The following is a 22,182-nucleotide window of genomic DNA, read 5'->3' as shown; positions in this document are numbered from 1 at the left end:
CAGGTTGTGAATTAGTTGTCAAAGTACAGCACACAGTGCTGGGTGGCATGCTCAGCAAGAGGGCAGTTGAGCTGTCTCTTGGTCACAATTTAGCAGTGGCCATTCATGTGGATAGTGGGCATACCTGTGTACAATACCACAATGTTTGCAGTTAAGCTGGTAGACAAGTGGCCCTGTGTTTGGTGGGATAGGAGGAGGCAGAGCTACCTGTGATACCAGGCATGTGGTCAGTGCAGCATTTTACAGAGGCATGACAACTAACAAGCTGTTTGTCTGTATGAATAGCAACTGCACAGCCTCCTGACACACTTAACAGGCCAGCATCCTGTAGACACCACCTCCCTGCACAATGCACAATCCCTCTGCTGTACTACAGTATCTTCCTCCACACCTACCCTGCTATCTGTCAGCCTCCCTGTAACCCCCCCCCCCCCCCCCCCCTACTATCCCAAAATGAGGTCAATGCTCACCTGTGCTGAAGATGATAGAGGCCTTCTTTGCGTGTGTGTGTGTGTGTGTGTGTGTTTGTTTGTCCTAAGTCTGAGGAAGGACATTGTCCAATACCTTACTCTACTTTTACATATACTTCAAATGTGCATGTCTGCTGTCCCACACCTCTATTTTGTAAGGAGCAGGCTATTCTATTTCACTCTCTATTGCATTGTGTTATACCATCCTGTATTTTCAATTGTTTGAAGAATACATAGTATACATCTTCAAACAAAAGAGAGATATGATAATGTTCATTCTTCAGATCCTAAGTTGTTTGAATCTAACTGAAGAGGAATAAGTAAAAAAAAAATTAAGCAAATTTCCATTAAAAGGCAATAACAAGCTTGCCACTGAACATGCGAATGTATAGTTCACTGAGGTATGTATAGCAATTCTTAGGCTATTGTACACATGCACTGAAGATGTGCAGAAGCCAGATTTTGTGTAATACAAATTATGTGATATTATTAATAATATATGCATCAATCTGTTCTACTACGAAATTTATCATGGGAGTACAAGTTGGCTACCAACAAGTACTTAATTCTTGTGATCTGTAAAGTGAATAAAATAGTCTTTGATTGCTGGAAAATCTTGCCCCGAGTATTTCACAAATTGTAAATACTTTAGTTTCCTCTTAAAGTAAAGTTTATTAGAAGCTTAGCTTTTAATGGCTGCTGGCCAGTTATTGAAATGTGTGTTCCTGAATGACATACACATTTCTGGACCAAAGCAAGTCTCTTTAAATCTCTATGTAGATTATCCTTGAAACTTTCAGGCAGATTACAACTGTGTGTCCGATCAAGACACAAATCCAGAATCTTTGCCTTTTGAGGGAAAATTATCTACAGACTCAGTTATCATGACTCACAAACCTCCCTAATATCCTTAATTCTACCAGAACTTCAGCACACACTCCACTGCAGAACTGAAAATTCATTCCACATTAAACTTATTTTTACCATCGATCCAAATGATTCTATCTATGATTTTGAATATTTCCTGTTTCTTCAAAGTTATAGCCAATACATGACTACACTCGAAAAATATGCCAGTATTATGAAAAAGATAGTTGCTACTCATCATACAGTGGAGATGCTGAGTCACAGGTAGGCACAACAAGAAGACTTGTCAAACAGAGCTTTTGGCCAAAAAGGCCTTCATCAGAATAGACCACACACACACACACACACACACACACACACACACACACACACATTGATGCAGGCCTGTTTGACCGAAAGCTTTGTTTGACAGTCTTTCTGCTGTGCCTATCAGTGACTCAGCATCTCTGCAATATGATAAGTGAAACTGTCATTTTCATAATATTGTCATTATGCCATCCTGGATTTTCCACTGTTTGATTTTTCCTGAAAAATATTTGCTCTATATGACCAAATAACTTCAGTTATCTATTGCTATTCATTTGCAACATGCCAAACATGAAATAAATAAATGTGTTGCCCCTTTTGGTACTGTAGCTGTTTTCAATCTTCAGGACAGACTTACCACTAAGTCTTGATAAATTAACAATGAATTGGACCCATGCTTCCTGAAACATGGTGGACAGTTGTTGCTTGAATTTTGGATGAATTGAGCTGAGATGCAACTGACACCATAGGTGATCCTAAAGAAGTCTCATGAGTATGAGTAGGGTACTGAGTACTTCAGTCCAACAAATTGCACTGCCATCTGACGTGTGTACTGCTAAATACCACAGCCTGGCTATTGCTAGCTAGTATCTCACCAGTTGGGGAAACATTCAGTTATGTGTCATTTGACTTTGCCTGCTTTACATATGTGATTTGAATTGCTCTCTGGATTGTCGAATATACACAAGATGACTTTGCTACATTCAGGACTTGGTTTGGTTATTCATTTGCTTTGCAATCTCCACTGTCACTTACCTTCAGAGCAACAACTGCAATAACAGCATTAGCAAGGAAGACAGTAGGAATTCAACCAGGAACAGCAGAAAAAGCTGTTGTAGCCCCTGTACAACCAACAACAGTTAGCAGTTGCAGTTTGCTCACCTCCCCATCAGCATCTCGCTTGTTTCAATGAGGTAGACAAGAGGTGGGAGGTCTATTTACAACATTCTGTCATTCACTGCAAGTCAAGTCAAGTCAAGTCAAGTCAAATAGCTGACCCTGAATGTCACTGTGTGCTCTCACTGTCTTCTAGTAATAAACAGCACAAAGTGGTGCAAAAAATATGTCCACTCTTTTATTCTAGTAATTTGACTTTTTCTGATGTTTGTGGTTTTCTGATTGATTACTAAGGTCACTAAACTCACATCAGCACTACTAGCTTCAAGTTGAATCAATATGTTAAGCAATGTAAGCAGACCTATGCTGCATGGGGCTGACTCACAAGGCTCGGCTCGCAAGTGTGGTTTTTCTTGTAAGGAGTGTGGCACATCATACGCGAACCCCTTTATCTGTGATATTTTTGTCCATCTCGTTCCTGATCGAGAAATTACAGCAAAGGCTTTAGACGTTGGTTGGTTGATTTAGGGGAGGGGACCACAGGTTGATTTAGGGGAAGGGCCACATAGTGAGGTCTTTGGTCCCATCGGATTAGGGAACAAAGGGGAAGGAAGTCGGCTGTGCCCTTTCGAAGGAACCATCCTGTCGTTTGCTTGAAGCAATTTAGGCAAATCACGGAAAACCTTCAGGATGGCCAGATGCAGGTTAGAATTGTCAACCTCTCGAATGTGAGCACAGTGTGCTAACCACTGTGCCTCCTCGCTGGGTTGGCTTTAGTAGCATGACCCCGACTTGAGTGACGTTAAAAATTGTCATAGCTAATGAAGTAACTGCATCAGTGCATACTATATACTACAATTCCTCTGGTTTTAACTTTGTCAGTAGTGTTATTCGCCACTGTGATCTACGATCATCCGGTGACTTCCCATCAATGTCATCATCTGTTTTACCAAGCACCAGTTCATCCTGTAATCTGACAACAGGGGATTCAGTAGTAGTTAGTACAGTAGCTATCAATCCTCCACCCTCCTCATTGGTAGATACACTCAAATGGAAATGGTTTGTCAGCCATTTGTGCATCTCAAAATGAGCAGAGTCTTATGCAGGATGTTCCACCCCATTATCATCAAATGACAGAAAGTCTGTGCCGTCAAAACGTGTCCAGATTGGAGGCAACACCATCAAAGGCATCACTGTCCTTTCAGGATATCATCTGTTTTGTATGCCACAAACCAGAACACCTAGCAAATGCCTGCCTTGGCCACCAAGCATTAACAACATTGGCGATCAGCATGCTACATGTTATCTTGGTAGCGCCCATGGCAGCAGGAGGAGGTGTGTAACTTCTCTCGTTGCAACTGGTCATTAATGGGGTGACAGCAGATTAATGAAGACACTTACTAGTGCACTGGCTACCCACAGCTACAGACTCCTCAGTGTGAAGGAGTGATGTACAATGACCAGCTGATCCTGTTGCGAGGTCAGATCATCATCCATGTTAAGTATAAAAATATAGCACTTCAACTGACCTTGCTTTTAGACAAGTCTTGGATGACAACTAGCATTTTTAGTTTACACACTATTTCACTTTTTGGTTTGCAAATTCAGGAGCAGGTAAATCTAATTTCAAATGTGATCCCATTTACAAAACTTAATACATTGTGTGTACAATTTAAGCAGCTGTTTGAGCCTACATTAGGTTGTGCAACAGGGTTCCAGGTCCACATATCCTTAAAACAATTGGCAGTGTCTAAGTTTTGCAGAGCTCATCCATTACCTTCCGCCACACATGAGCAAGTTAAAGCAGAACTAGACATGTTGCACAGTTTGGGTGTTATAACCATAGTATCATCTAGCCAGCAGTCTAAGCCCCAGGTCATGGTTAAGAAACCTATTGGATCACTTCACATTTGTGGTGATTTAAGACTACCATTAATGCCCAAGTAAGTGTTAATTTGTATCCACTTTCATGACCAGAAGAATTATAGGTTAAATTGACAAGGGCCATTATTTTTTGAAGACAGGTCTCACTGATGCCTACTTTCATTTGCCTGTAGATGATTAGATGAAACAGCTTTTAGTGATTAATATACCATTCAGCATCTGTCATTATAACAGATTGTCATTTGGAGTTACAAGTGTTCTCGTGATACACTACTAGCCATTAAAATTGATGCACCAAGAAGAAATGCAGATGATAAATGAGTATCTATTGGAAAAATATATTATACTAGAACTGACATGCGACTACACTTTCACAAAATTTGGGTGCATAGATCCTGAGAAATCAGTACCCAGAACAACCACCTCTGGCCATAATAACTGCCTTGATACGCCTGGGAACTGAGTCAAACACAGCTTGAATGGCATGTACAGGAACAGCTGTCTATGCAGCTTCAACACGACGCCACAGTTCATCAAGAGTAGTGACTGGCATATTGTGACGAGCCAGTTGCTCGGCCACCATTGACCAGACGTTTTCAATTGGTGACAGATCTGGAGAATGTGCTGGCAAGGGCAGCAGTCGAACATTTTCTGTGTCCAGAAAGGCCTGTACTGCAACATGCAGTCATGCATTATCCTGCTGAAATGTAGGGTTTCACAGAATGTAGGGTTTCACAGAAATCGAATGAAGGGTAGAGGCACGGGTCGTAACACATCTGAAATGTAACGTCCACTGCTCAAAGTGTCGTCAATGCGAACAATATGGACCGAGATGTGTAACCAATGGCACCCCATACCATCACACCGGGTGATACGCCAGTATGGCGATGATGAATACATGCTTCCAATGTGTGTTCACCGCGATGTCGCCAAACACGGATGCGGCCATCATGATGCTGTAAACAGAACCTGGATTCATCCGAAAAAATGATGTTTTGCCATTTGTGCGCCCAGGTTTGTCGTTGAGCACAACATCGCAGGTGCTCCTGTCTGTGATGCAGCATCATGGGTAACCGCAGCCCTGGATTCCGAGCTGACAGTCCATTCTGCTGCAAACGTTGTCAAACTGTTCGTGCAGATGGTTGTCGTCTTCCAAACGTCCCCATCTGTTGACTCAAGGATCGGGACGTGGCTGCGTGATCCATTACAGCCATGCGGATAAAATGCCTGTCACCTCAACTGCTAGTAATACAAGGCCGTTGGGATCCAACACGGCGTTCCGTATTACCCTCCTGAATCCATATTCTGCTAACAGTCATTGGATCTCAACCACCGCGAGCAGCAATGTCACGATATGATAAACTGCAATTGTGATAGGCTACAATCTGACCTTTATCAAAGTTGGAAACACGATGGTACGCATTTCTCCTCCTTACACGAGGCATCACAACAACGTTTCACCAGGCAATGCCAGTCAACTGCTGTTGGTGTGTGAGAAATCGGTTGGAAACTTTCCTCATGTCAGCACATTTTAGGTGTCACCACCGGCGCAAACCTTGTGAGAAAGCTCTGAAAAGCTAATCATTTGCATATCACAGCATCTTCTTCCTGTCAGTTAAATTTCGTGTTCGTAGCATGCCATTTCATAGTGTAGCATTTTTAATGGCCAGTAGTGTATTTCAGAGATATCCCCAATTACGTTAATAATTTTATGTCTTGTTACTTACCAGGCCCATGTGGGAGAAGTACCTACACAATCTACAGATGAAGTTTGAATGATCAAAAGCCTAAGGTCTGCATTCTTGCTTTGACAAATGTAACTTCTTAGAGCAAAGTATCATATACTTAGGACGTATATTAAGTAGTGATGGGCTCACGCCCATACATGATCATATGATCCAATCACTAACGTACTGACTCCTAAGAACCTAAAAGAACTACAGCAAAGTAAAGTATTATGGATGCAGTCCATGTTTCCCATCCCAGTCAACCAATTGTGTAAAAAAAGAGTGAAGTCTAGGCGGTCACATGTGTGCCAGAAGACTTTCATGGAACTTAAAAGTGCCTTTGGTAGGCCCCTTGTTTAGTGATGCCCAAATCAAGATACAAACTTAATGCTTGACACTGATGCATCAGATTGTGGCATTGGTGACGTACAGTCCCAAAATATGCCAGTGGCAAAATTATTTGCAAATTGAGAAGTGTTAGCTATCACACATATAGTGTCTGGAAGTTTCATGTGTATCTTCATTGAGCCAGTTTCACCTGGCCAATCACAAGTCCCTTATTTCGTTATTCTGCCCTTACTCAAAAATTGCTAATGAAATGGTGCACCACCTGTGATAATGGACATTGCTCCTAAGTAACTATACATGTGAGATTCTATATCACCCACCTCGCAGCTCTTCAATGCTGATGCAACATTCCTGATTGCCGTGCAACCCGGATGCCAAACTTCATAGGCTTGAGGCATTGCGTTTTGCCTTAGATGCAAATCAGAGATATATCCTTTACAAATTTCTGAGTACAGCGCATGAAGTAGCAGCAGAAATTGACCGTCATCTGCTCCTGTACAAGGTAGTGCTTGCTGTTAAGGTGGGGCTGACCACAACATTTGCCTAAGGAGACAGACCTGGAATGGCACTCTTATTTTTCCTTGTGGCACATGCTTAATGTCACTGAGGGGGTCATTTGTTGGCTACAGACAATGCTGAATGCCAATGGTAGTTCCTCCCAGATCCTGCCCCCCACATATTGATGGAGCTCCTACACATTGGACACTGGGAAATAAAGGCAACAGCACAGCATAACATGTATTGGCCTGCAGTTGAAGCTCCCTTTTGAACATATCCACCTGGAACTGGCAGGTCTGCACCAACAACCAGTCAGCCTCAGCACAGCATTTCAACCTACAATCATGCTCTGACCATCTCTGGCATAGAGTGCATATTGATTTTGCCGGCCCATTCCAGGAAGCATTGTGGTTGCTTGTTGTTGATGCCCCCTCTAACTTTCCATCGCAAGGACAACTACAACTACTATGGCAGCTACTTCCATACCCTGTCCATCATATCTGCAATAGAAGTAGCACCTTCCACCCTGGTTTCTCACAACAGCCCTCAGCTCACAGCATCTGTGTTTCAGGATATTTGTCGACGCAATAGAACTGAGTACCTGACCACTGCCCCTTTCCATCCTGCATCTAATTCGAAAGCCGTGTGGATGGTCAGGACATTCAAGATGCAGATGTGTAACTACTGACAACAGCCGACTCCGGTGAAGCACTCACTAACTCTCTGTGAATGGACACACCCTAGCCAAAATTCTACATGGGTGTCAACTATGCACCCTATTTGATGTGTTGCACCCAACTCAGTGGACCCACCATCCTCGTCTATGTGGGCTCCCCAACTGGGCTCATACTTTTGGCCGTAACCCTAGGTGCACCAAGGTATTGTTATTAGCAATAGGGGGAGACAGATGTCCAAGGCTGAGGCCAGCCAGGAGCAGCTCGTCCAGCAATGGAGTGCACCCTGTCTGACACACCATCCCTTCTTTCGCCTCTATCAGCAACTGGGCATTCCATAATCCTCAACTACTCCAGGGACAAACCATCCCACCAGCCTGCCTCTTACTGCTACAAGCTCCACCTCATATTAGGCATCAACAAGAAGTCAACAATGAAAAGCAAATGAAGTCAAACACCTTTTCTCCCTATGCCACTTCTAGCTCCCCTGGTAGACCCCTACCCTCACCGTTGGTGGAGGTCGAACATTATAGACCTGTCGTGTCCACAGAGACCAACCCTAATACCCTACAGGTGGACCCAAGTTGTGTCCTGCACTCCATAATTCAGTCAGGACTTCCACAGATAGTGCTGCTACCCACCCCAGTTGATAATGAGGGCCTACCACAAGCAGCCTTTCAGGGGAATTCCTGCAGTTCTCCTTCTTCCTCAACAAAGTTGGCATAGGCCGAAAAGGGGTTTAGTATCCAGCGGTGATTCGGATTCTCTGCATAGACCAAGTATGAACAGGGAGAACACGTTAGAGATACTCAGGCTCGAGGAGAAAGATGCGGCTTGTGCATGTGGGAGGCACAGCCTCCACAGCAAACATGATGAGGTGCCACCCTCTGACAAGTATTCACTGATAAATACTGCAGGCCGATCTCTTATTATTTACTGAAGCCTTTAGTTATGCACCATTTGATAGTAGAGTTTTGACCTTTCCTGATTTGGATTGCTCTCTGGGTTGTTTCATACGCTTAAGACAACTTTATTATGCTTTGGACTTTTTTTAGTTATTCATTCACTTTATGATGTCTGCTTTCACTTACTTCCTGAACTACCTGTTTCATTCCATTGGTCTCTAAGTTGCCACCAGTGTGGGTTCTTGTAAACTGTTTTCTTCTGTCTATGGGCAGAGTAGGGTAGAAGATGGAGTGCTGAATATGTTCAAAACTCTCTGACTTCTTTGTCCTCTGTCACTCACTATAACATCATGGACAGTCTTCCTTTACATCTTAACGTATGTTCTATCACCCTGTCCCTAATTCTTGTAAGTGTTTTCAACATATTCATTTTCTTAGAAATTCTCTGCTGAGTACCACCTAATTTACTGTCTTAACAGTACTCTTAATTTTCAACATCTTTCAGTAATACCACATCCCAAATGCCTCTTTTCTCATCTTTCCTGGTTTTCTGACAAGTGCTGTTTCACTTACATACAATTCTGTGTTCCAGATTTTCTGTCTCAAAAATTTCTTCACAAAGTCTGATTTCATACAAGTAAACTTCTGTTGGTGAGGGATGATCTCTTTCTCCCTACTGTACTGTATGTATCTTATATATGCCTTGTTTCGTCAGTCACGTGTTATTTTGCTTTCAAGATGACAGAATTTCTTCGCTTTGTCTGCAATATGGTCTCCAATTATGATGATATGATTTTGCTATTCCCATGTTTACTGCTGCTGCTGCTGCTGCTGCTGCTCTCTCTCTCTCTCTCTCTCTCTCTCTCTCTCTCTCTCTCTCTCTCTATCTCTCTCTCTCGTTTGTTCTGTGCTCTGTAGACTGTTTATTCAATTCAACATGTTCTGCAATTCTTTTATGCTTTCATAGAGGAAAATAACGTCATCATCAAACCATGAAAACAGAGTACTATAACCTTACAACAGAAAATTGTCACTGTGATCACTATGTTGCAACAAAAGTTCCCTGCAATAATGGCGCAAATATCAAATTATTGGTTTATTCAGAATGCTCAGATCTGAATGCTCCTAATGAGTAGATTTCTTTGCTCATACAAAAAATGACTGTAGGGTGAGGAGTCAGTCATTTTTATCACCTTCAGTCTCCTTTTTCTACATTGTCACCTTTTGTCATCTTTTAAAATGTTTGACACCTTTTTCAACCTTTTCTTTCCTTTTAGGAAGGAAATTAGTTATTTTCCTCCATTTCCAAGTTTCTGTATTCATGTTCACACATTTGACTTTCTGGAATGATTAATTAATGGAAGATGACAAAATCTAACTTGAGGGGCATCTGAAATTGAAGATAGATTGTTCCTTTTTAATTTTTTGTCATTATTTTATATTGTTCACAACTGCTATTGGTGTCAAATGATCCTCTATTACAACTGCTTACATTTTCTTTTTTTTTTCAGATTCTAATTCTGCTGTCATAATGAGATTGCTGCTGCGATACTTGTTCAATTTTGAAAATAAACTTTTCAAGATGGGGCAAAATATAAATTCCTCAGTGAATGGCTTGAAAAGTCGAACTAAAGTCTCTGCATGGGTGGAAAAGTTAGTGAAAGTGAACTATTTTGCAATGTGTGTTCTTGCTCTATACAGTATAAGGCAAGGGTTTTCAGGCTATTTTTAGCAACTTCCTTTCAAGAAAACATAAGTGTAACTTTGAAATTAAATATGGACCACATAAGTTGCATTTAGATCTTTCAGATCAGACACAACATTCATGTTCAGTACACGCACTAACAATATTCATGTTAAGTACCATGGATAGTTTTGCCACCGCTGAATCTATTTAGACAATGAAATTAATGATTTACAATTACTTTATCGATTTGTCAAATTATATTTATACTGTTTTCTTCAAAACATCTTCTGATAGTATTTCTAACATTTTTTTTTTTTCCAGTTTCATCTACGATAATGAGACACCTAATGACTGATGAACTGAAGTATTTAGGCCATCAGATAGTGATGTCCAGGAGACTTGGCACAGGCAACTTATAAAAATCGGAACCTGCAATGTTGATACAATGTATAATACCTATGCAAATGCTTCAGACAGTTTAAGTGAAGAAATATTCATATTTCTGGTTAAGTATTTACCATTATTTTGATTATTGGCCTGTTAGCTGGGAAAAATGTGAAGGAATTCAGTCCAAGTTTAACTTTCCACATCTCAAGTTTTTGAGACATACAACCATATGTTGGCATGCTTTAGGACATTCAGCCAACAGGATTTTGGAACAGTGAGATGGTATTCAATATATATATATATATTTTTTTTTTTTTTTTTTTTTTTTTTTCCCCAAAAGAGAATTCTGCTACAGTTCAGTCTAAATCCGACAATGCCTTGTGAGTGCTTTAAAAAATACCTTCAAATGAAAGTGTTCCATAAGTTGTTCAGGCTTCTCTTACATTGCCCCATGGAAATGTGGACCAAAGACATGTAGCATACCAGATGTTATGTTAATGCTGTTTGGCCTTTTACATAGGCAAGGCTGCAACCAAGTTACCTTTAAGATGAATGGGCATAGGCAGAGACTGTACACTGGCATCACACAATATCCCATTGCACAGCATGCTTTACAACATGACAGTTGTGACTTCGGTGCCTCTTTCACCACATGTGCCATCTGGATTCTTGCCCCAGACACTAGTTTTTTCAGAACTCCACAAGTGGGAACTGGTGCTACATGTCCATGGTTTTCGCCACCCATCTGGCCTTAATAATTTCTTCAATCTTGGCATTTCTTCATGGTAGCTATTGCTTTCTTCTCTTGCTTTTAGTTTTCTACATCTTTCATTTTCTTACCTGTCTATTTTTCACCATCCCACTTCAACCTCTATCACATACAGTGTACGTAGCTTTCCACTCTTATCAACTTGTGCATGATGTTTTGGCAGTAATCTTTGTCTGGCATATTACCCCATCTTCCACCTTTAGCCTCTCACATTTTCAAATCTCATCCGGAGCAGTCCCTGACAACCAGTCTTTCCTTCTCACCTTGTCTGTCAAGTCTAACCTAACCTGGCATTCTGAGAAATTTTTCCACACGCCACTCCTTTTCCTATAACTCACTAGTCCTTTTCCTTTGCCCCTCCTCCTTCCTCGTCAAATCTTCTGCCGGGAAAGGAGCCACTGGCTCTGAAAGCTTGCAAACTTTAATAGATTGTCTACAATGACACAGAACATATTCAATTTTGGAGCACAAGTTAAGAGAAGACAAGGCAGCAATGACAAAGATTTTTAAACAGTAGTTTGATTATGAGGGATGCTTTGAAACAATACCCACATTTTCTTCGTGTGTCCACTGACTCACAGTTCATTATGTATGGACAGCAGGCACATGTAAATTATACTACTTGTAAGGAAGAATGTGAAAATAAAAGAAAACTCGAGTGAGACGAAAAACAAAAAGAGATACAAAACCAAAGGCATTTTGAAGAGAAGCTTAAAAATGAATAACATGAAAAAATTGACTATGAGACAGCTGCTCTGAAAGAAAAGATAAAAGGACACCAACTATCTGAGGACGCACAAGAACTTCTCTCTCAGGCTTCAGCTAACCTGAAGAAAGCAGTTGAAAAAAATTATTTATAGGTAATGAAATTGACCCAGGATGCTTGAGGATGCATGAATCATGAAAGTAGAACAAAGAGTGAAAGAAAGGGAGACGGAAATCATTCAGAAAAATCTTGAGAAAAGAAAATTTACTAAAATTACTTCTTTTTTGGGTAAGATTCCAAAGAAACAGTAACCCAAAAATATTTTTTTTGATATTTTTTCAGTACTGATCTGCAAAATGTTGTTAGAGGTAAATATGTTATGAAGATTTTGCTTGTGAGTTACAATTATCTTCACCAAATTACCAATACCCGATTACCTGCATATACTAATAACTTTGTATGAAGAAAAAAAATGAGTGTTTCCCCTCCAGGATCATAATGGAGAAATTTGGTATGGTCTTCACTGCCTTTTTTGGTAGAGAACTATCCAAAATGAAAACAATTCATTTGGGCCATACTTGTTTATTGAAATAATGTGTCACCTTTTAACCACCTTTTTAAAATATTTTATCACATTTTAATCACCTTGTCCAAATATTTTGTCACCTTTTTCAAGTACCACCATGCCACCTCACCCTGGGAGTGGATTTAAAGCTTCCCAGATACTTTCCATTACATTTTGAAAGGACTGCTGGGTGACAGAAGCTTGTTGCAAATTATTTCAGTGTTCCTGTCTCTTACACAGAGTACAAAATTTCTCAGTAACAGAATTCTTCAGCCCTCAGAAAAATCTCAGCACTTCTGGAATTCATCAAACACAACGTAGTGCTGTGCATGGCAGGAGGATTCAGTGTGAGTGCAGTAAATCTTAACTATACAAAGTACACACTCCATTAGCAATGTATTGTGAAGCAACGGAGGTGTACTAGACTCCTTCAAGCCAGTAAATCTGCTACTGAATAATACAGTATTTCATCTGGTCATTTAAACAACTATAGTGACAGGAATGATTTGGTCCATAAACTGAACTTTTGGGACTCATCATCATCACGACATAACAAGAATTACAACCTTAGGCTGAACTGATATAGATCAAGTGAGCTTCCCCCAATGAGGACACTCAAAGTGATAAGCACAATTAGAGCTTGTGCTATACTAAATGCACTCCAAATGTGTCAGAGGAGACTTATTTAGAGGATCTTCGTGTATTTTCACCAGTATACACCTGAAGCAGCCAGAAGATTCTGCATCAAAATATTGTAGCAACAAGTAACAGACATTGTGAGGATAAGTTACCTCATTGTGATCTACAGCTCTAAGTAGTCTGTGAACCCCCAACTTGTTAAATATTCTTCTTATCTGCAGAATAACTTAATTTTTACTAAAAACCAGTGCTTGGTAACTCTGTTCTTTTAAGGCTTTTACTGTGCCTTTACATACAAAACATATTATATGATGAGAATCTTGTTACAGGAGACCTACTGAATAACAAATAATCAGCGGTTTTCCAATACATACATATATACATTACTGATTAAATGTCTGGTCATAGGTATACCTTGACAGAATAGCTGGTGCAGAACACTCTTCGCTGCCTTTGAGTATTTTGCCCATCTTCAACTCTCTTGGAATGGTACAGAGACCATGCACATAACAAAATACACAAAACAAGACTAGTCCCCTAATAAATCTTCTTACATAATAATTAAAACTTTATCTTCTGAATTATTTTCCTGGATAACAAAAATGCATACAATTGTACTAATTTGGCTTGTTCATTTATATTCAAAATTAGTATGAGCTTTCACTACCACTCAACAAAATTATTTATTTACAAACTTTGGTTACAAAATATCTGGAAAATCTCTTACCCTCACAACATTCTGCAGTTCTCTTGAAATTTCACAGATCAAACTACCTACATGCTAACAAGTGTAAAATCTCTGACAGAAAGCTTTAACTGTGGAGCACATTCACTCAACTTTTTCCAATGATTCTATGGAAGCCACTTAAGACCTCTAAACAAAATCACCAAACACTGTCAAAATGGGTCAATGAATTTCATGTTTAAGATACTCACAATTAGATTAAAAAAGGTAGTAATTAAAAAGATAATCAGTGTGTACGATCTCCAGTATCTAAGTGGCAATAATACAACTGGAAGCAAAGTTTAGAGTTCAATTTCATATCAATGTCAATCCCAGACTGGAATTGGACGAGGATAGTACAAGATACTAGACACAGCCTCTTCAAAGGAAGTATCCACGAATTTGCCTGAAGTGATTTAGCAACACTGGTGAATATCTAAATCTGGTTGACCTGAAAGGTATTTCTGCTCCGTTTCTCCTGCATAATCACTAACATCTTGTTTGGTGTAAGAAAAGTTGTTGATTATTTTCAGTGATTATTTCAGAGGAAGCATGAAGTGAATACATGACAGAAAAGGAAAGCAAATACACACTACACAGACAATATTGATCTTTTGCTTGAAATCAAGGATGGCGTAAAGAAACTGTACAACAGGCCATATAGCATTAATGAGTTAACAAGCACAGCACATGTAACAGTAATGAAAAAAGAAAAAGGAAAATCAGGCAAACGTAAAACTAGTAACATGTAGCAAGAAAAGGAAATGGTGCTATCGAAAAGCAAATTACATAAGGTTGCCGAGGCACAGGAGAGATCAGAAACGATTAGCTCAAGGGGGAAAAAGTATTCTTCATCAAAAGTATTTTACAAGCACTAAACATCATCCTAATACTGCGGCACAAGTTTCTGAAAATGGAGTTTTTAGTAATGTTTCTTCAGCTTTCAGCCAAAGGGAACAGACCTACAGAAAGTTAATACAGCACATACTATTATTTAAGTAGGCTATGCACTGCAGATCTGTGAGCCTCTCCCATCTGCCATAGTAATATATTACAGAAAATTAGATACTATTGTGAAGGGGTGGAAAATATTCAACGTTTCACCACCTTATCTCATGCACGAGCCTATATTTCAGTAGCATAGGCAAAGGAAAACAGATACCATCACCATAATGACTGGCAATTTTACATCATTCTATGCTTATGAGCTTGCCATATTCCATAACACTAATAAAAAAAATTATTCTTGTGTTTTATCCTTGCTTTTGCTACCATTATCAACTCCTAAAATGGCTTTGTATGCAGTCCATACAGAATTAGTATGAGCTATTGTGACAGCCAATCTAGTATTGGTGCCCCCAACTACCATAATAGAATCTATTCAATCAATTTTATATATAGTGGATGCTGTCGAACTCCATGACTGTTCCTTCATGGGGTGTAGAAAAATATCTGCTACCAGTCACGATACAAGATTATTTATTCGTCACACGACCAGTTTCAGGCTTGTGCCCATCTTCAGGTGTTTATACAGTCATGTACATGTTTGAATCTATTCAGTATGTCTCTCACACAATGAGTACAGATTGCCAGTGGGAGTCTGATGTCTGAGCTTCTTCACCACAGATCATATACGTTTCATTGGCTTTGAAATGGAAGCCTTTGTACAAGTCCAATCATGGCACTAGATACCAGCCTATTAGAAAGTAATGCCATAAACCATTAAATTAATATGAACAGGCTGAAAGTGTATCGTATCCAGTGAACATCGTAACTTCAAACTGGGTAACATTTAAAAATGCCATTACACACACACATGGATAAACTCCATAAACCCAACCATCCAGGATGCTCCAATGTCATCAGTAACTGTACCCCCATTGAGAGAATCTCTGCTGTCACAGATCAACACCTTCAGCTTATTACCCATAAACTTCCCTCTTATATAAAATAAACCGAACATTTCCTCCAGCAACTCCCACCATTTTCTATTCCTTTACCACATGGTGTCTTGCTCATCACTATTGAAGCCACCTCCCTTTACACTAACACCTAAGACTTCGACACTACTGAACACTACCTTTCCCAATGCCTGATGGATTCCAAACTTTCAGCCTCCTTCCTGGTCACCACCACTAATTAGAACCTCACCCAAAATTACTGCACCTTTGAAGGCATTGCCTAAAAACAAATCCATAGTTCAGCAATGGACACCTGCATGGCAGCATCCTGTGCCAATCCTATTCATGAGCTATCTACAGGAATCTTTCTCAACCACTCTGAATCCCAAAACCCTCATCACCTGATTCATATTCAATGATGACATCTTCATGATCAGGATCGAGGGTGAGGATACCCTAACCATGTTCCTCCAGAAGCACCTCAACACTGTCTCTCCCATTCACTTCATTTTGTTCTCCTTGACCCAACAAGCCACCTTACTCATTTTTGACATCCATCTCAAAGATGTATCTCCATCCATATTGAATTCTACCAACCACCAGCAATGCCACCACTTTGACAGCTGTCACCCATTCCATATCAAGAAGTCCCTTCTGTACAGCCTAGCAACCTGTGATCATCGCATGAGCAGTCCCCCTCTAAATATACCAAGAGTCTCATTGAGGCCTTCACTGATTAAAATTACCCTGCCAATCTTGTAAAGAAACAGATCTCTCATGCCTTCTCTCTCCAGTCCCCCCTAATCTCCAATTATCCCAACGTCTGGCAACAAAGGAGCATCCTCTTACAACTCAATACCACCCAGGACTGGAGCAACTGAATTACATTTGCCGCCAGGGTTTCAACTACCTCTCATCATGCCCTGAAATGAATAATATCCTACCCACTATCCTTTCCATTCATCCAGCAGTGGTATTCTGCCACCCACTGAGCCTAAACATTACCTTTGTCCATCCCTACAGAACCCCTGCTCCCAACCCCTTGCTTCATGGCTCACATCCCTGTAATAGATCCAGTTGCAAGACCTGTCCCATACATCCTTCCACCACCACCTACTCCAATCTGGTCACAAGTGTCACCAACCCATCAAAGGCAGGGCTACCTGTGAAAGTAGTCATGTGATCTACAAGATAAGCTGCACTCCAGGTGAGCATGACAACCAACAAGCTGTCTGTTTGCATGAACGGCCTCTGCCAAACTATGGCCAAGAAATAGCTGGGCAACCTAGACAATTTTCTTCACTTCAATGACTGCTTCAAAGCCTACACCATCTGGATCCTTTCTATCTTTTCTGAACTGCACAGGTGGGAACTCTCCCTGCAATATAACCTGCATTCCCATACCCCCTGGCCTCAACCTTTGTTATTCAATGTCCTTCACCAACCTATCCCCTTCCCTGCTCTCACTTCAACACTACATAGCTTTCTATTCCACCTACACGTGCACAGTCTTTTTACTTCTCTCCTTTTCTGCTCTCACCCCCCCCCCCCCCCCCTTCCCCACACCAGCCCCTCTCACCACCTGACTGCATCTAACTGCCCTACCCTGTTCCCTGTTCCCATGCATGCTCTCACTAGCAGCACTTTACTGTCCTCACACCTGTCCTCCTATCTGACTCCCTCCTTGCCACCCAGATGACTTCTTTCATCAGGTGCCATGGCTTACAGTACAGCCTCAGCCTCAGAGACAGTGGTAATGGGTGTGAGAGCTGTGCTTGCATGAATGCATGCATGTGGGTTTTGCCTACTTTAGGAGAAGCATGTTTGGCCTTTTGTTAGCAGACTTTTTGTTGTGCCTGTCTGTGAAACAACATCTCTACTATACGGTGAGTAGCGATCTATTCTTTTCATAATATTGTAAATGTTAATGAGTGGAATTCAAATAAGAGCATAAATGTAATTTGAGGTCCCAGTTTTCTTCTAATATTTAATAATTTCCAGTGTTTAGGTCCTAACTAGATGACTCCTTTGGAGGATTTAACATTTTTCATGGTATTGTCATATGTTATGTATGTACAAATACAAATGTACTGACACAAGATCATATCAATATCAATTATACTGTTCAAATACACTGTTCTTAGTTTTTAATCTTCTACAGATGTTTAATTCTTAAAGTACTCACAGGTAACTTACTTTTGATCCTTACCCTTTGATACTACTGTGTCCAAACATCTACTAAATTTTGATGTCATCAATACAATCACTAAAATAAAGATATTCTATTGCATTTTACATCTTACCTCATATAATGAAAGGACACAATGTGATATAAAGAAGGCAAATATGCATACAACCAGTGTTGGTATAGCATAGAAATGTAGGTTTCCATTGTTCTGCAGGAAAACCAAACCAACAGATCCTGTTACAGCAGTAACAAAGCATTTTCCCAAGAACAGGATAAAATCACCAACACTGTTTATAGTAACTAGTCTCAGAGCATTACTCCCAAGTGTTGTAAATGCCTGAAAACAACAGAAAAAGTATTATTTACAAAAAATAAAAATAAAAAAAATTATCAATATGCAAACAGTCAGAAAACAAAATTTTTATGTCAGTATAGTCTAAATTCACAATATATGTATACATTAATTAAAAATGCGTTATCAATTGTTACATATGTTAACTGGCACTTGACAACCAGGAAAAACATCCATCCCTGCTGACTTCTTAATTATATCTGTATAGGGAATAAGCAGTAAATGAACGGGCAGAAGGTGGAGGAATGAAGTTGACACATGTCCCAAATATCCACATGTCACTCAAATATCCAGGTACCACAAAGACTAAAGGGGTGGGGTAACACTGGGTGGGGCAAATAAAGTGGCCCACAGAACAGATTTTCAGGGTACAAAGAAACACAACGGAGGAAAGGAAATACTGTACCTAACCTGATTGTAGCACATTTTTAAAACGACCCAATATTGGCACCTTTGAACCCTGGTCAGGAAGTTGCTCAGGGCAAATTGAAGCTAGACTTCTGTAATTGCTACAGTCTCATCCAAAATGTTGTGTTGTGGTTGGTGGAGACTATGAGGGTCATTGCGATACGCCTTAGACTTGAGGGCTCCTCACACAACGTAATCGCACACTGATAGATCAAGTGATTTGGATGGCCATCTAGGGCCGTGACCAGACTAACCACTGCCAGTAACTCTGGCAAGTGTAAAGATTATGTAAATGTGCTGCAAGGTTCAGCCACCTGTGGGGACAGTTACTCCATCCTGTTGAAACTAACTAGATTTTTCCTCCTCTGTTAATGCTGCCAAAAATGCTTTCAAAATATTGGCAATGTGACGTGCCAAAGTCAAGTCTGATGAAAGAAGATGGGACCAATAATGTGGTGTGCAGTCAGTGCACAACAAACCCCAACCTTCTGACCATGCAATGGTGTTTTGTGGAAGTTATACAGACTCTCCACTGTCCAGAACTTGTGATTCTGTGAGTTGACTTAACCCCTCAGGTGAAACCAGGCTTCATCAGACATAAAGAATAGATCCATGTTAAAGTTATTCATTGTTATCTCGGTGAACAGCCACGTACAAAACTGGAGGTGCTCAGGAGCATCTACTGGTTTTAATGCAGGAACAACATAACAGACACTCAGTACGGATGCATGTGCAGGTCCTGGTGGAGTATTTATCTGCATGATCGACATGATATGCTAGTCTCTTGTCAAAGGCATCAGATTGATTTGGTAGGACTCTGAAGCATTTTCTGGTAAACTGCAGCCACGTCTCGGAATGTTTTTTGACTTGTTCAAATAAGATCCTGTCTGATTCCATTTTCGAACCATTGCACTCTTTACTGACACTCTGACACTGTTAAACTTCTCAGCATACAACGGACCACACTGTTTCCATGACTTTGTTGTCATGTCTGCTTGTGTCTTTTATGTGCGGGTGTGTGTGTGTGTGTGTGTGTGTGTGTGTGTGTGTGTGTGTGTGTCTGTGTATGTGCGGATGGATATATGTGTGTGTGTGTGTGTGTGTGTGTGTGTGTGTGTGTGTGTGTGTGTGTGTGTGTGCGCGCGCGCGCACGAGTGTACACCTGTCCTTTTTTTCCCCCTAAGGGAAGTCTTTCCGCTCCCGGGATTGGAATGACTCCTTACCCTCTCCCTTAAAACCCACATCCTTTCGTCTTTCCCTCTCCTTCCTGAAGAAGCAACCATCGGTTGCAAAAGCTAGTAATTCTGTGTGTGTGTGTTTGTGTGTTTTGTTCATTGTGCCTGTCTGCCGGCGCTTTCCCGCTTGGTAAGTCTTGGAATCTTTGTTTTTAATATATTTTTCCCATGTGGAAGTTTCTTTCTATTTTATTTACATATACATACATACATACATACATACATACATACAGAGGGTACTCTGTACCACTGATAGTCATTTCCTTTTTTGTTCCACCTGCAGATAAAGTGAGGGGAAAAACAACTGTGTGTATGCCTCCATATGAGCCCTAATTTCTCTTAACTTACCTTCGTGGTCCTTACACAAAATGTATGTTGGTGGCAGCACAATCATTCTGCAGTCAGCTCCAAATGGCAGTTCTCTAAATTTTCTCAATATTGTGCCTCGAAAATACTGTCACCTTCACTACAGGGATTTCCATTTGAGTTCCTGAAGCAACTCCACAGATTGCTGTTCAAGCTACCAATAACAAATCCGCCCACGTTTGAATTGCTTCAATGTCTTCCTGCTTCCTGACCTGGTGTGGATCCCGAACACTTCATCAGTAGTGAAGAAAAGGTTGCTTTAGCATCCTTTATGCGGGGTCCTTTACAGATGAAGCACACTTTCCTAAAATTCTTCCAATAAACCAAAGTCGACCATTTCCTTTCCCTGCCACAGTCCTCATATGGTCATTCAGTTTCATACTGCTTTGCAATGTTATGCCCTGATACTTAAGTGAACTAAATGTGTCAAGAAGGACAGTACTAATTCTGTATCTGAACACTACAGGATTGTTTTTCCTACTCATCTGTATAACTTACATTTTCTACATTTAGAACTAGCTGCCTGTCATCATATCACCTAGAAATTTTGTCTAAGTTACCGTGTATCCTCCTATAGTCACTCAACGTCAAGATCTTCCCATACATCATAGCAAACAGCCACAGATTGCTGTTCATCCTGTCCCCCAGATCTTTTATGCATTCAGAAACTAATCGAGGTCCTACCACACTTCCCTGGGGCACTGCTGACAATACTCTCATCTCTGACGATACTCACCATCAAGGACAACATGCTGGATTATACAGAGTGATTCAAAAAGAATACCACAACTTTAGGAATTTAAAACTCTGCAACGACAAAAGGCAGAGCTAAGCACTATCTGTCGGCGAATTAAGGGAGCTATAAAGTTTCATTTAGTTGTACATTTGTTCGCTTGAGGCGCTGTTGACTAGGCGTCAGCGTCAGTTGATGCTAAGATGGCGACCGCTCAACGGAAAGCTTTTTGTGTTATTGAGTAAGGCAGAGGTGAATCGACGACAGTTGTTCAGCGTGCATTTCGAATGAAGTATGGTGTTAAACCTCCTGATAGGTGGTGTATTAAACATTGGTATAAACAGTTTACAGAGAATGGGTGTTTGTGCAAAGGGAAAAGTTCTGGACGGCCGAGAACGAGTGATGAAAATGTAGCACGCATCCAGCAAGCATTTGTTCGCAGCCCAGGAATATCGACTCGCAGAGCTAGCAGAGAGCTGCAAATTCCACAATCAACTGTATGGAGAGTCCTACGAAAAAGGTTAGTTATGAAACTTTATCGTCTGAAATTGGTTCAAGCATTGTCTGCAGCTGATAAGATTAAAAGAATCGATTTCGGTGATTTTATCCTTGCTCAAATGGAAACAGATGAATCTTTCGTTTCAAAGATTGTGTTTAGTGATGAAGCAACTTTCCACATTAACGGGAAAATCAACCATCACAATGTCTGTATATGGGGCACTGAGAATCCGCGGGAAACAACTCAGTATGAGCGTGACTCGCCTAAGGTGAACGTTTTCTGTGCCATTTCAGCCAATAAAGTTTTTGGTCCCTTTTTCTTCGAAGGTGCTACTGTAACTGGACTATAGTATCTGGAGATGTTAGAGAATTGGCTGTTCCCTCAGCTCTAACAAGAAGCACAACACTTCATATTTCAGCAGGATGGAGCGCCACCACATTGGCACTTATCTGTCCGTAACTACCTGAACGTCAACTACCCGAGGCGATGGATCGGCCGCCAGGCAGC

At 40.7% G+C, this 22,182-nt stretch overlaps 1 protein-coding gene across 3 annotated transcripts in view; it reads right to left on the bottom strand.

Moving 5' to 3' along the window:
• The window catches only part of LOC126360439 (choline transporter-like 1), a 141,831-nt gene that overhangs the window by 3,995 nt on the left and 115,654 nt on the right, over positions 1–22,182 (bottom strand). For all 3 annotated transcript variants that reach the window (XM_050007711.1, XM_050007710.1, XM_050007712.1), the window contains one exon: positions 18,198–18,419. In XM_050007711.1, coding sequence (XP_049863668.1) covers positions 18,198–18,419 — 222 coding nt within the window. The remainder of the gene's footprint in view (positions 1–18,197; positions 18,420–22,182) is intronic.

This window comes from Schistocerca gregaria, chromosome 1 (genome assembly GCF_023897955.1).
Source record: "Schistocerca gregaria isolate iqSchGreg1 chromosome 1, iqSchGreg1.2, whole genome shotgun sequence".
Taxonomy (NCBI): Eukaryota; Metazoa; Arthropoda; class Insecta; order Orthoptera; family Acrididae; genus Schistocerca; species Schistocerca gregaria.
The sequence above is the reverse complement of the archived record's forward strand: the minus strand, read 5'-3'. Positions and strand labels throughout refer to the sequence as shown.